Genomic DNA, 15,280 nt, shown 5'->3' with positions numbered 1-15,280 from the left:
CCCTCTCATCCACACCGGTTCTACAATTGCCAAACTTTGATCTTGAGTTCACAGTGGAGTGCAATGCATCCGGCATCGGCATAGGCGCCATACTGCAGCAGCAAGGGCATCCAATCGCCTTCTTCAGCCGCAAGCTGGCCGACCGCCACCTTAAGTTGCTCGCCTACGAACGTGAACTTATTGGACTAGCTAAGGCAGTGCAGAACTGGATGCCGTATTTGTGGGGGAGAACCTTCATAGTCAAGACGAACCACTATAGCCTCGAGTATCTGCTGGAACAACGGCTCACCACCTCGCCGCAGCAGCATTGGGTCAGCAAACTTCTTGGGTTTGACTTTCGGGTAGACTACAAGGCAGGGGCCTTGAACCATGCCGCAGATGCCTTGTCCCACCGAGAAGAAGATATGCTCCTCCATGCACTTTCACAGCCCCGTGCCTCCCTGCTAGAAGACATTCGAAATGAACTGCCACAATCACCCGAATGGAACGATCTGATCAAGAGAATACAAGCCGGCATGACCAACCCAAATTGGTCCGTGCACGACGGTTTGGCACTATACAAGGGGCGAATCTACCTCCCGGCCAACTGCCCCTTAATTCCATCCATTATCTCCACCATACACAACGCCACGCATGAGGGTATCCAGAAAACACTGCACCGCATTCATGCGGATTTCCACTGGCATGGTATGAAGACTTCGGTACGGGACTTCATCCAGAGTTGCTCGACGTGCTAACAGCAGAAGTGGGAAAACTTGCACCCAGCAGGCCTTCTCTAACCTCTCTCACTCCCCACTCAGATCTGGGCAGATATTTCCATGGATTTCATCGAAGGACTACCCAAGGTTGGAGGGAAATCGGTGATATTTGTGGTGGTGGACCGCTTCTCCAAGTATGCTCACTTCCTTCCCTTATCTCACCCCTACAACGCGGTTTCAGTTGCCCACACCTTCTTCGCCCACATCTTCCGATTACATGGGCTACCCGAATCCATTGTAAGTAACAGGGACCCGATCTTTACCAGCACCTTCTGGAAGGAGCTCTTCCGACTGCAGGGAACAGACCTGGCCTTCTCCTCCGCTTACCATCCACAGACTGGCGGGCAAACAGAGGTGGTGAACCGAACAATAGAGATGTACCTCCGCTGCCTTGTGGGAGACCGGCCCAGACGTTGGGTGGAGTGCCTCCCATGGGCCGAATACTGTTACAACACGTCCTACCACTCCTCCCTTGGCATGACTCCCTTCCGGGTGGTGTATGGCCGAGACCCTCCCCGTCTTTTATCTTACGAACCCGGTTCAACACGGTTGGAAGAAGTGGATCGCAGCCTCCAAGATCGCGATGCCCTCCTGACCGAAGTCTCCTTACGCTTGCAGCAGGCACAGGCACGCATGAAGCACACCTACGATCAGCACCACCGTGAAGTCACCTTCGAGCCGGGATAGTTCGTTTGGCTGAAGCTCCAACCCTACTGGCAGCTCTCCCTCAGGTGTCGGGTTCCCCCAAAGCTAGCCCCCAAGTTCTACGGGCCCTTCAAGGTTCTACGGCAGATCGGGAAAGTTGCCTATCAGCTCGAGCTACCGGAGCACAGTAGAATCCATGACACCTTCCATGTGTCCCTACTAAAGCCTTTTACAGGGACTCCCCCTGATCAAGTGCCTTCCCTACCCCCTCTAAAGGACGACAGGCCCATCCTCCAACCTCGAGCTCTTGTCCGGTCACGCGTCAATCAGGGTACCTTCGAGGTACTAGTGGAATGGGACGGACTACCATCAGCTGAGGCCACCTAGATTCCTTGGACTGATCTTCACAACGCCTACCCAGATCTCGAGCTTGAGGACAAGCTCGTGGTCCAGGAGGGGTGTGATGTTATGGACGCACGCGAACATAGGCAGCAGCACGCACAGCAGTGCGCGCCGCCCGGCAGCAGCACGCACAACAGCGTGCACCACCAATCACAGCAGCACGCACAGTAGCGTGTGCCACCGGACAGCAGCACGCACAACAGCGCACGCCACCACGAACAGCAACGCATGTCGCCCGACAGCAGCACTTAGGAGCCGCACACGCACCATCCAGCAACAGCACTAGAGAGGGGCCCACACGACAGCTCAGCAGGGTGGGTCCACACTTATCTTGCCACAATAGCTCTGCTCGCCAACTCGCCGCCAGCTACATTATTCCTCATCCCTTATCCTTATCTTATCTTATCTTCTTAAGTAAGAGTTGTATTACCATTAGGAGTAGGTAATTAGGAGTTTGAGTTTGAGTTGGATTACCCTAGCCTAGCCGAATCCAACAAGGAATTCCCTTTTGTAATCTCCTATTTAAGGAGCTACGAGTTGAAGTAAAGGCAAACAGTTTTTCGACCAAGAAAGGTGTAAGGAGAGTTCGGGTGATCTCTTGGACAAATCACCCACCCGACTGCCACAATAGGGTTTGTACGCAAGGGGAAGGGTAAGGGAAAACAGGACTCTCTCCCAGTGGACCAACCCGTGACGTGATCCTACGCCCGGGCCCATAACAAGACCCGACCCCGTTGTTAGTCCTATGTTTAGGGATATCAATAAGTAGGTTTGAGCTCAATATTTTTGAAGGGGGCCATGGCTTTCCTAGGTCCTCTTGGCTCCACCCCTAGGGTTGGGATTAAACCTATTCACAAGTCATGTTGGGATGTGACCTTTGCCTTTATATCAATCGAACATATTCAAGTCCAAGTTTGATCATGATCGGACCATCAAGCCTAAATCTTGAGCCCAAGCTCAACCCCATATAAAGCTTGAAGCAGTGAAGCTCGACCAAGAAATTGTGAAAAAAGATTTGTATTCTTTATTTAATGAAAAAATTGATTTATTTATATTAAATTGACTTCAAAAGTGAAAGTTTTAATTATTTATTGTTTTATTTTATTTTATTAAATATATTATTATCCATAACTTTTATTTATTTAATTCAACATGCGCCCAATATTTAGGATTGTCAATGGGTCAGGTTTGGTTCTAGATAACTTGGACCAATCATATCCTAATAATAAATGAATAGTTACTTATCTTATATATATATATATTAATAGGATTGGGGTGCTCTCTCCGTATAGTAAATGGAATCTACTCGTGCCCATGTGAGAGTAACCCATTTCCTATTAATTATATAAATATTGTTAGATGATAAGATATAATTACATAATTATATAAATATATAATAGTTATTATATATAATTATAAATATTGTTATTATAATTATCTAATTATATAAATATTGTTTATATAACTATCTAATTATATAAATATATATTAGTTATTATAAATATTGTTAATAACTAGATATGGAACCGTTCGAACGGTTTTCCCCGTTTTTATTTTTTTTTCATTTATAATTTTTTTTTGTCAAAACGGGCCGACCGTTCGACTCGGTAATTGGACCCCTAATCGGTTCGGTCTCTGGGTTGGTTTTAAGACCCATGATGTTATGTCATTCGAGCGTGTGACTTATATAACCCAAAAATGGAACCATTCTGGCCACCAATTTTCGGGTCGACGGTTCGACCGTGCAGTTCAATCGGATGGCCCGTTCTGACAACAAAAATTAAAACAAAATGGCCAAAAACCATTGGACGTTTTGGCCATTTTTTATTTTTTAAAATTTTTGTCAAAATGGGTTGACCGTTCGACCCGATAACTGGACCCCTAACCGGTTCGGTCTTCGAGTCGATTTTAAAAATCATGATGTTATGTCATTTGAGTGTGTGACTCATATGACCTGAAAATGGAACCATTCTGGCCATCGGTTTTTGGGTCGAGGTTCGACTGTCCAATTCGAATGGACGACTCGTTCTGACAACAAAAATTAAAAAAAATAAAAAAACAACCAAAAACCATTGAACGGGTTGACGGTTTGACCACTTGGGTTAATGGGTCGTTGATCGATTCAATGGTTTTTGGCCAGGGACCGGGATTGGGGTAATTGTCTGGATGGTTCCCAATTAAAAAAATAAAAAAACGGACGACCCGTTCTGACAACAAAAATTACAGGCAAAAAATTGAGTGTGTGGGGTCTATTAAGCAGTACCATGTGTTATGTGATTCGAGTGTGTGACTCATACGACTTGAAAATGGAATCGTTCTGTCCACCGGTTTTTGGGTCGATGGTTCAACTATTCGGTTCAAACGGATGGCCCATTCTAACAACAAAAATGAAAAAAAAAAAACGAAAACCAAAAACCATTGAACGGGTCAATGGGTCAATAGGTCTGGTTCCATTCCAGCCCCTACGAAGCAGGGCCCCTCCGCTAGTTTATTTTATTACAATAAATAATTGATTTATTTATTTTACAAAATTAAGTAATTTATTATCCATAGATTTCTATTTATTTAATTTACTAAATTACTCAATTAGTTAATAATTTGTTTTACTAACAAATTATTTCTCTTTTTCCCCGAGCCTAATAATTTAGGGCTATCAATAGGTTAGGTCTGCATTGGGCAAGGTTAGAGCTAGGAATTTTTTATGAGGGGGGCTAAAATCTAAGTGGATTGGGGGGGGGGAGGGGGTAATTTAGGGCTATCAATAGGTTAGGTCTAGGTTGGGCAAGAGCAGAGCTAGGAATTTTTTATGAGGGGTGTCAAAATCTAAGTGGATTGGGAGTACGGGGAATAAATATGGGTGGGGGGGACCATTGGGGTGGGGAGTGGGGGAGTGGAAAATATACATGATGAGTGGGGATTTGTTGGGCCATAGGGGGCCATGGCTCCTTGGGGTCCCCCTGTCTCTGCCCCGGGGTTGGGATTAAACCTATTCATAGGCCATGCTAGGCTTTACCTTTATATCAACAGAACATATTTAAGCCCAAGCTTGAGCATGACTGGACCATCGAGCATAGATCTTGAGTCCAAGCTTAACCCCCATATAAAGCCCAAAGCCTAATTAGGAAATTGCGAAAAAAAGATTTATATTCTTTATTTAACAACAAAATTGACTTCAAAATTGAAAATTTTATTTATTTATTTATTGTTTTATTTTATTAAATGTATTATTATCCATAAATTTCTACTTATTTTAAGTAAATCCTTTTTCCTAAAAACTATTAATTAAAAAAATTACTTTTTGCAAATTCATTTTTTTTCCATACAATAATTTTGCTTTTGCAAGCCCCTACAATGTGGGGGCCCCTTTTCTAGTATATATATTAAGTTGAAATGTGTATGAAAGAAAACTTAAGGATGTAAGAAATAGAATCTAAGAGTAACTTTTACATTTTTTTTTCCTTTGAAATTATAGGATTGTCACATAAAAACAAACATCCTTATGTAATTGACTTGTAATTGCCTTTATTGTATTCGAAAATTATAAGACAAACCTTCCAACTTGTAATTAACTCAATGGCATTCAAAGATTATAAAGCTACCACATATAAGACAAACCTTCCAACTTGTAATTAACTCAATGGCATTCAAAGATTATAAGGCTACCACATATAAGACAAACCTTCCAACTTGTGTACCATAGACATAATAGTTCTACCACCTAAAATAAGACTTTGAGATTCTCTAGAACTTCTAAGGCTACTTGACAGAAAATTATTTGAGATTCAATGCCTTTATTAAATAAACAAAGATAACCTATACAACATGCCATGACCCGTGGGCATTTGATACTAGCCATTTCCTGGCACTACCACCATCATTGTAACTAGTTACTACATCGCATGGGTCATCACATCAGCATTCAATAACACAATTGTTGAACATGTTTAATGCCCAAAAGCCCAGAAAACCAATCATAGTGACAACTTGCACGATAGTACAACACTACTTTGGTCATTGTTAGGCCTGTAAACGGATTGAATTCGAATCGAATCAGGCTAGATTTGAATTCGAAATCAATTATAAAAAACATTATTCGAATTTGATTCGATATCCGCCGGATATCAAATGTTTCAATTCGAATTCAAATTCTATTATTAAATCGAATATTCAAATCGATTCAAATTCGAACGACATGAGGCCTATAATCTTAAATGACTGATTTTGGAAAAAAAAACAAGTAATTAGCTTGAGAAAAGAGGTAGGGGATTAACGGCGGAAATCATGGGTTTCCGACGATGGGCCAAGTGTGAGTGTGTGACGGCGATAATTGTGGGTTCCTGACAATGCAAATGCAATGGTAGTGAGCAATGTTGGACTGTTGTAGAACAATGACCCATGATACTGGACAGTTGAGGGCCTTGAGTTTGAGTTTAAGTAGTGGCAAAGGAGATGGTAGTGGCTGGTGATCAATACTCGACTGTTATCACTGATGCTGCCATCGATGCTAATAACTTGTAAAGATTGGAAATAAAAAAAAATAAAAAATAAAAAAAACCGAGGAAGAGAATAGAAGTGTGAATAGAAAAGACGGAGGGAGAGGGAGGAAGAAAAGATGGAGGGAGAGGGAGGAAGAATAATGAAATTAAAACTTAAAAGAGGGAGAGAAAGGACAAGAGAGAGAGAGGGAAGGGAGAGGAAGGGTCATCGAGAAGAGAGGCTCGAGAGGGGGGGAGAGGCTCGAGAGGGGAGGGGAAGGGTCATTGAAATGACCATTTGTTAATTTTTTTTTATGAGGGACATGACCCCTCTTTAAGACTTTAAATGTATATAATTATTACTAATATATATAAAATGTATATAATTAATCCGTTAAATTTATCGAACCTGGATATCAAATTTGGAATCGAATAATCGGATATCGTTTACTAGTCATTGTTCTAACAAAGCTTTTTTGTTCAATAATCGGATAATCGGATATCATAAAGACCTCCCCTATAGTTTCATTTTAACAAATATCTCCCCTAAACTTTTGAGAAACTCAACAAAAACCTCCCTTTCATAACCTTACCAAAAAACATTAGATTGATGTAACAATTTCTTCCAAATACCCATTCTACCCTTTTATAAATTATTTTACATACAAAATTACTGAATAACCATGTTTTAATTCGACAAAAACATTAGAAGATGATCGTTAAAACTTAAAAGGAAATTTTTGTCAAATAAAAAATAAGGTTATTTCAGTAATTTTATATGTAAAATAATTTATAAAAAGGTAGATTGGGTATTTAGAAGAAATTGGTGCATCAGTCTAACGTTTTACATCTAAGAAAGTGACAGAAGGGAGGTTTTTGTCAAATTTCTCAAAAGTTTAGGGGAGGTATTTGTTAAAATTAAACTAGAGGGGAAGTTTTTATGATTGTCAAAAACTTTGAGAGGTTTTTATATTTTACCCTAATATTTATTAATAGAAATCTTATATATTGTAATTATTATTATTATTATATAGGTATGACCTGGCAAAAGCTAATAAATATTATTAATAAAATGTTCAAAATTTTAAATGGTCCAGGAGATCAAAACACGAAGAAAATAGCTTTTGAGGACCCTAATTACAACATGATGGTCTATGATTCTTTTTACCACTACGAGGCTCAAGAATCATTATTTTCCATGGGACTCAGATACAAATACGAATGCAGGTTTATTTCTTTCCTATGAGACCCACCAACTTATCTGCCCCAACTTCCTAAAAAAACAACAAAGCCTAAATGGCACTTATTGCACAAAAAAAATCTTTTTTTTTTCGAACAGGAATAAGTATAATGTGTATTAATTTGAAGCATTTTTACAACCTTGTATCATGACTTCAAGCCTGTAACAGCATTTTCACAACCTTGTATCATGTTGCATCTATAGACAATCTTCCGAAAGTCCTCAAGACTTAGCTGCAAGAGAACAATCAGTAGATAGATGAAAGCTGCACTTTATAAGGAAATCAGAATATCATAATATTTAGGTTAAATCAAAGAAATGGTTCAGTAAAAAATCAGGAAAAACAACTTTCCAATGCCTGAACCATTCACAAGTCTTCAGAAAGCTCTCAATCTTACAAGATGCATCGTTTTTTTATAAGTATCTTCCAAGATGCATCATGGAATATTAATTCATCAAGTGGTCCTCTTTGATTGTTATTGATTAAAAAATCATAAATGCAATTCCAGACAATATCATATGCTACTATTATTCTGAATAAAAGAGTTTGATATACAATCTATGAGTCATGATTCATAAAAGATAAATGTTTGATATGGTGTAGTCAGCACAGTTGTGGCTTGCATTCTTGCAACTAAGATCCTAGCTTAATATATCTCAGTTTGCATTAGAGAGTTGAATATAAGATTGACTAAGCCTGATTTATAAATAAAAAAAGTTCAATATGATCCACAGCAAACCAGATATCCAATGATGGATGGCATCTCTCATAATCAGAACTTGAAGATGGAGAAATAATAATCAGGCTAAAGAGAGCCCATATCAGTTGCAGTGAGGTCAACATGAAAATAACACAGCATATGGATCATATAGAACAAATTAGCTGCAAAGCCATGTTGCATGTCAGATTTGTTACCATGAAGAGGATGGGTTTATGATGGAAAAACAAGTAGAAATTTTACATAAATGACAAAGTTGACAGGGAAATATTCTCAAATTTATGCATCATTTTATAAATTTTGGTTAGAGTGGCATTGCTAAAAGTTGTAAATGGCTTTATTTTTATTTCATAAAATGTGAAAGGGGCTAGGGGATAAAAACATAGATAGGATGAACGCAGGATGCTTTTAACATAGTACCTTCGGCTTTCTCCAGATACTGAAATAAAATTAAGAAAAGTAAAATACCGACCTTCCCATCTCCATCGCTATCAAATGTGTGAATCATATCAGCAATCTCTTTGTCTGTCCAAGTAAAATCATGAGAAACTGCTACTCTTCGCAAATCCTTAAAACTTATGTTCCCTTTCCCTGCTTCTGTTATACCAAATATTCATCTCAACAATGTTGAAATGTTACAAGACATCTAAAAATAAGATCCACTCAATTATTGAGGTTGCATTTGATAACTTTCAGAAGACTGTTTCTCTTGTTTTTGTGTGCCAATGGAATAGAAAACTGACTATTTTCTGATTTCTGAAAAAAAGTGGAAACATGTCCCTGAAATGTTACCAAATGCCACCCAAGTATCCAGTTAAACCCAAAGAAGTTTTGACGAAAGTCAAGATTTATGAACAATAGTGAAGGAAACACAGTACATGAATCTCATATCCACTCTGTTTATTCAGATGAAGCCTTCTCATTTTTCCAGTGTTGCTCATATTACCATTAATCATCAATTAAACAAAGAAGGACCTTCTAGGTTGATGTTAGCATTGGTGTGGAATTGGATCCTCCAGCAATATGTTTTTCAGTAGTAATAACTTTATCATTTTCAGATTGCAGTTTTTCATTAAAACTTCTTAATTATCATGGAATGAACATCACAGGCTCATAACTAGAGAAAGGGAATCTGCATGTCACAGTATCTGTGTGCCATATACTGAAAATTTTATACAAATCAAATAAGAAGAACAGACGCATTAGATCTTATATATAATTTTTTAATACAGTGTAACATAAATCTGATTCTTGTCCCTACAATCTGCAATTCTGCAGAGCTACTAGTATCATACCATTTTCATGACATATTATACATCAAAGTGATCTATTAAATCATGTACTAGGTAACCTATTAAAGTTGAAACTTTGACACCAACTTGAGCGCAAGTATTGTTGCTTAAAACATAGGGACAGACCCCTCCATTCAAGTCATTTATGTTAATAAGGAGGCTAAGGAGCAAAGATGCCTTAACAACAATGGATAGTTGGGTTAAAACATAGGGATTTCACAGTCTCAAAAAAGACATGCCATGAATTAAGTATAGGAAGAAAAAGATCCTCAGTCTGAATATACAGACCATAATAGGAATTGTATATAGCATAGACAAGTGCACCATACTTGTAGAAACTATGATTACTATTCTAAACATTTCAACAAAGAAATTTCCACGGCTGCTGAGCCAAGATCAACCAACACAAATTATCCTAACCACCTGATCAACAATATACTTCTAATGGTCACTGTTTGCAAATACACCAATAGAGTCCAGAGAAGCAAGGAAGAGTCTACCAAACTGGTAAACAGAATCATTTGAAATTTTGAATCAGTTGTATGGATAACTACACTAAAAGACTGTGTTTATGGTTTTACCAATCCTTGACTAAACATTAAGTCAAGGAGTTTCTCATCAAATTTATCAGAGGTATAATATAGCAATTTAAGTGACAACCTTTACAATGCAAATGACAGCTATAGCAAGAGAAAAGGACTTACCATCAAATTGAAAGAAGTGTATAATCACCGCATCCTCAGTCATTTGCACACGGCTAGAATTCTGAAATCAAGAAATACCATTTTATATATAGTAAAGACAAAAAAACATTTACAGATAAATAAAAACAACTCAAGGTAGAGACAAACCATTTTTCTCCTTTTCCTCCTTCCAGAATCTTCCTGAATATGGGCCCCTCCTTTTTGTTCATTAAGATCAGCACTAGTCATAGCTCTGGTAGAGTTCTGTAAATGCCCAGGGGGTACAGCACCTGAAGTTTCTGGTGAACCTTCAAGTGATAGAGCAATTGCCTGCTTACAAATGTTAGTAAAGCAATGAAACTCATTCCCTGGATAGTAGGAGTCATTCGTTGCAAGGAAGTTTTATATTTAGAATTCAGGCATAATGGATGAAAATGGCTACTTATAAAAAAGGATGTGGATGGCAAAGGAAAACAAGATTTTCTTGAGCATCAAATGATATTGACCTTCAGTATATCATCATCATCATCATCAACAAGATTTGATGCACCTGCATGCTTTTGAATATGAGCTTTTTTCTTAGATTTACCCATGGCTGTAGCATTCTTTTTCCCCTGCAATAAGAGAGCAACTATCACAGACTTCAGCAGATGATACATAACAAGTTTATTTGACTATTGTCCTCTAAACATGGATAAACTAGGAGGGGATACAAAGTTCTTACATGTTTTCACTGTCCATAACCAATGCTCTTTTAAACAACTAAAATGATACTTAACCAAGTACAAATTGTCGCAGAAGCACAGATAATAGGGAAATGCACTTCCCTGTTAGTGCATTTGAATTTTGTTTAGGTTTGTTGATTCAATGAGTTGCATTTTTTTTAATCAACATGTCCTTTATTTCTGCAAAATCTCATCCAAGTATTTTATTGCAATCACGCATTAGAACTACATGCCCAGGATGACCTTGCCCAACAAGTCCAAACACTGATTCCCAACTTTGAGAATTCTCCTAGGTATCTTTTTGGTAAAGCAATTTGTATCAAAGCCATTGAATAACCTAACAACACCCATTAATTTGGACATACACTGCTATGTCAAAGCAATATTTTCCTGCTTTTTTATTTTAGAGCAGTAATAGTTAATAGAAGGGATAAAAGACTATTTAAAGGAGTATAGAATTCACATAAAAAAAATAAAATGTGTAAGTCCATGCTAATCTGTACAAACATCTTTCTGGTTACTCCTGAAGCCTACATTGCAATGATCCCCTTCAATAAATCATATCCAATGTTTTAAAACGTAGAGGCGTGATGCGAGGCGTTCCACTACCTAGAGGCGTGAGGTGTAGTTCTTCTCTTTCTTTTTCTTTCCCTTCCCTTTCTTTTCCTTTCCTTTTCTTTTTTTTTCTTTTTTCTTTTTTTGTCATTTTATATCAGATGTGCATGAGGTGCATGAGGCATACACCTCTAGCACGCCTCATGAAAAAAGCACAGGTGTACGCCTCAGAGGTGTCAGCGCCTCTGGCATACGCCTCAGGGCGTTTTGGGAGCGCCTCGCCTGGAGGCGTGCCTCCAGGTGTACGCCTCCCATGCCTTTTAAAACACTGATCATATCAGCTCATTGACAGTAAGGAACAAACCATTTTAATACTTCACATGGATGGATTGTAATAGGATAGAACAAAGAAAGAATGGAGCTTTCCTGGATTGCTGGAGATTCAGATTGCAATAAAGTACCCAAAGCTTCAATTCCTGATGATTAGAAATGCTATCCTAGATTCTCAAAGCAGGAGAAAATGAAGGATGGTAACTAATCTTGATTCTTGGAATGATTTGGGCATTGCAATTTTGAAGGTTGGTACTTGGTAGGCACAACTATCTGCAAGTCCCCCAATATTTTACAACTAAAAGTCCACAGCCTAGTGCTTTTCAACCATATTACCATCTATCTTGTCTGCCACTAGAGTTTGGATGCAATGGCTTTCAGTTCCACTTGCTCATGTAAAATCTCAGTGGTGAATTGTTGAGTTATATACTTGTATTATGTGCTGATGAGCATTATAGAACTAAACACTTCTCTATCTTGCAGGACTAAGAGTTTCTAGATGTTTAACCTCTTTCTGGTATCACTACTGGATATGGAAATATCCAGACATGGAGTTGGTCCAAATAAATTCCACCCTTCTTAAGCCATTAACATGTTGAAATTAGGAGAATCCTACCAAGTTGCAAACTACATTGCAGTTCTGAGAGGAAGCAAACTCGATGTTTGTATCAGCTAGGGAGGATTACAGTTGATAGAAATGACAACAGTCCCCCATTGTTGCTTCTAGCCTTCATCTTTTAGAACAACAATGGTGCCATGCCTTTCAGAACACTATATATTCTAACAGAGAGGGGTGATGGTAAACTTCTGCATGCACAAAAAGAAAACAGCATGGGGCTAGTGACCGTTAAGCTTCCGAATGTTATTCGATCCGTGATAAACCAATCAATGGATAACAAGCATAAGGTTTACCCACCAGAAACACAAATGCAGCAATAATCATAAAGAGGCTTGGGATATTAATTCAAAACAAGCCACCAAAGTCCATTTTCATAACAGCTTATACATTTATTATTATCAATTTTATGAACGAATGACAAAAGAAGATAAAACTTAATTCGATCTTCTCATGTAAGTGAAGCAAAACAAGACAAAGCATAATTCTTACAAAATTAAAAACAAATAAATGACACGACCTTAGTAGTGGAAGCTCGACGATAACCAGAAGACCCATCATCCCCAACCTTCCAATCTTCTTCCTCGTTGTCCTCTTCGCTCGAAGAACTCACCCCGCGATCTCCATCCGACGGTATGTACTCGTCATCTTCGTCCTTCCTTTTGCCCTTTCGCTTCGAGGTCTTTTCAACAGTACGCAGTAGGGAAGACGCGAGAGTGGGCAAACCAAGAGCCTCTAACCTCGCCTTGTTTTCTCTTATCCTCGACAATCTCTGCTTCTCGTACGCAGACATCTCTACACCCCCTCCATCACTGCTGTTTCCAAGCCCTTCAGAGTTCGATTTCTCGCAATTTTCATTATTTTCTGATTCAGAATGCTCTTCGTCTACCATTTCTGCAACTGGGTTCCCAGATGCTCGTTATGAAACTGTCGATTTATGATTTGTGAAGCTTGATTAAGGTCGGGGAGTTGGGCTACACCCGATTCTTCCAGGGTTTGACATCAGTGGAGCCGTGGAGGAACCGAGGAAGAACGGATATGAAACGCGGGAATTTATGGACTCCACTCATCCGCCAATGTTGAAATTGGGCCGGGCCGGGCCGGGGCAGGCTTAAAATGAAATTCTAGGCTCGTAGGCAGAAAGACTGGGCTGATAGAACCAACTCAATTGATCCCAAATATAAACGGTAACAGGGAATTAGCTAACAGCGAGTATATCTCATTTAACTTTATTTTGTCGTGCTTTAACTGAGCGTAGACATGTGAATTGTTAAGCCAAAGTAAAGGGCTTAATTTACATAACAGTTTGAATTTAATATAGGCCTTTATAGGCTCAGGGCCCAAAGTTATGTAAATATAACCCATGTTACAAAGATCCATGTTTATTAAGCCCAATTAAACCTTGTAGTAAATGTCCATCGGCAAAATTACTGACTTCTACATAACAAAGAGTATGTATATGAGTTAACCATAACCAACATCCCACTTACATGATTGAGTAGCAAGTGGATTGAGTGTAGCAAGGTTCAAAGCATCGATATGTATTCGGGGGCTTTCTGATATGATCATATAGGGGGTGTTTCGGGGTTTCAACCGGTTCAAAGGCTGGATGAATCTTAAACCGGCCCCTCTGAATTAGATTCGAAAAAATAAAAAATAATAAAAAAGCTACCGATACTACCCGATATGTCACTATCGACATATCAGGTGTATCGGTATTTTGAACATTGAGTGGTAGTTGTGGCTCTCTTTCAGTCTCACCAACACATACTTGAAATTTTCAATTAAAAGCAGTTGTAAATAGGGGTGTCAATGGTCAGTTTTAAGTTGGACCCGTCCAAATCAAAATCATTTTTGAGGGATTGGACGGACCAATAAAACATATTGAATTGGACCAGTCCAGACTTAATGGTCCAAAGTATTTATTGCAATGCATTGATAGAAGGAAGGTTCAAAGTATTGATACATATCGGGGGCTTCTCATTATGCCCCTACAGGGGTGTTTTGGGGTCCCAACTGGTTCAAAGGGTGGATGGACCTTAAACTGGCCCCTCTGAACCATATTCAAAAAAAAAACTACCGATGCTGCCTAATACACCACTGCTGATGTATCGATATTTTGAACCTTGGTTAGAAGATAAGAACACAAGTGTCAATAGACCAGATTTGGCTTGATAAATTAAAACCAATTTGAAGAGATTGGATGATCCAAACATTGAATTGGACCAGTCCAAAATGGTCCAGAATAGTTTAAGGATTGGATTGGACCTGGTTCATCTATAATGGACTCATATTGGATCAAATCCAGTCCAATTGACATCCCTACCAGGAGTATAAATACAAATATATAGAGTGTAAAACCTTGTATTTTGTATGTATTTATATTGTAAATATCTATATATTTGTATTGAGCCTTATACAAAATACAAAGTTTTGCACTGTCTATATTTGTATATACACTCCTTCCAAACTGAGCCTAAATGCTATGAACAATGATTATGATATCACCGGGGTCTCTTATATATTATTTTCAAATGGAGGAGTAATGTCTCCAACTTTAAGTTATTGTGGATTTATCTAGCTAACCAATTTCAAAGCAAATTCAATATCCTAGCTCGTTCAAAAGTATGATTGCTATGTTTTACATAAAATGTACTCCCATTATACTCTCATTCATTTTCTTTATTTGTAAGGTGTGCCTTTTAAGAGACTGGTTGGTTTGTGGTGGAAAGAGCCTTCCTTGTTGCATTCAGATTATCTAATTTGATGGAAGAAGAAGAAGATATAAGTTTGACTTATTCATGGGCCAGGCTTCATCCAGGCCCATTCAAATGTTAGCA

At 38.7% G+C, this 15,280-nt stretch overlaps 1 protein-coding gene across 2 annotated transcripts; it reads right to left on the bottom strand.

Moving 5' to 3' along the window:
* Positions 1-7,376: 7,376 nt before the first annotated feature.
* Positions 7,377-13,465, bottom strand: LOC104602323 (uncharacterized). 2 transcript variants are annotated; one of them, XM_010265956.3, is made up of 6 exons: positions 12,961-13,465; positions 10,721-10,828; positions 10,383-10,544; positions 10,236-10,296; positions 8,712-8,836; positions 7,377-7,753 (listed from the first exon to the last, which is right to left on the bottom strand). In XM_010265956.3, exons 1-6 carry the CDS (start codon positions 13,330-13,332, stop codon positions 7,667-7,669), a joined length of 915 nt encoding a protein of 304 aa, XP_010264258.1. In that variant the 5' UTR covers positions 13,333-13,465; the 3' UTR covers positions 7,377-7,666. The 2 variants fall into 2 exon arrangements, with proteins under 2 accessions (XP_010264258.1, XP_088751909.1); XM_088895783.1 differs by lacking the exon at positions 7,377-7,753 and having other exon boundaries at positions 8,474-8,836.
* Positions 13,466-15,280: the final 1,815 nt, after the last annotated feature.

The sequence above is a fragment of the Nelumbo nucifera genome, chromosome 1, assembly GCF_055504915.1.
Source record: "Nelumbo nucifera cultivar China Antique chromosome 1, China Antique-T2T, whole genome shotgun sequence".
In the NCBI taxonomy this organism is placed as follows: domain Eukaryota; kingdom Viridiplantae; phylum Streptophyta; class Magnoliopsida; order Proteales; family Nelumbonaceae; genus Nelumbo; species Nelumbo nucifera.
The sequence above is the reverse complement of the archived record's forward strand: the minus strand, read 5'-3'. Positions and strand labels throughout refer to the sequence as shown.

Excerpts from the sequence above, each read along its gene's own strand:
- LOC104602323 (XM_088895783.1), bottom strand. The coding sequence starts at position 13,332 with ATGGTAGACGAAGAGCATTCTGAATCAGAAAATAATGAAAATTGCGAG. Across the intron at positions 10,829-12,960 it reads GTCGAGCTTCCACTACTAAG|GGGAAAAAGAATGCTACAGC; the intron begins GTCGTGTCATTT and ends CTCTTATTGCAG. Across the intron at positions 10,545-10,720 it reads ATGATGATGATATACTGAAG|GCAATTGCTCTATCACTTGA; the intron begins GTCAATATCATT and ends ATTTGTAAGCAG.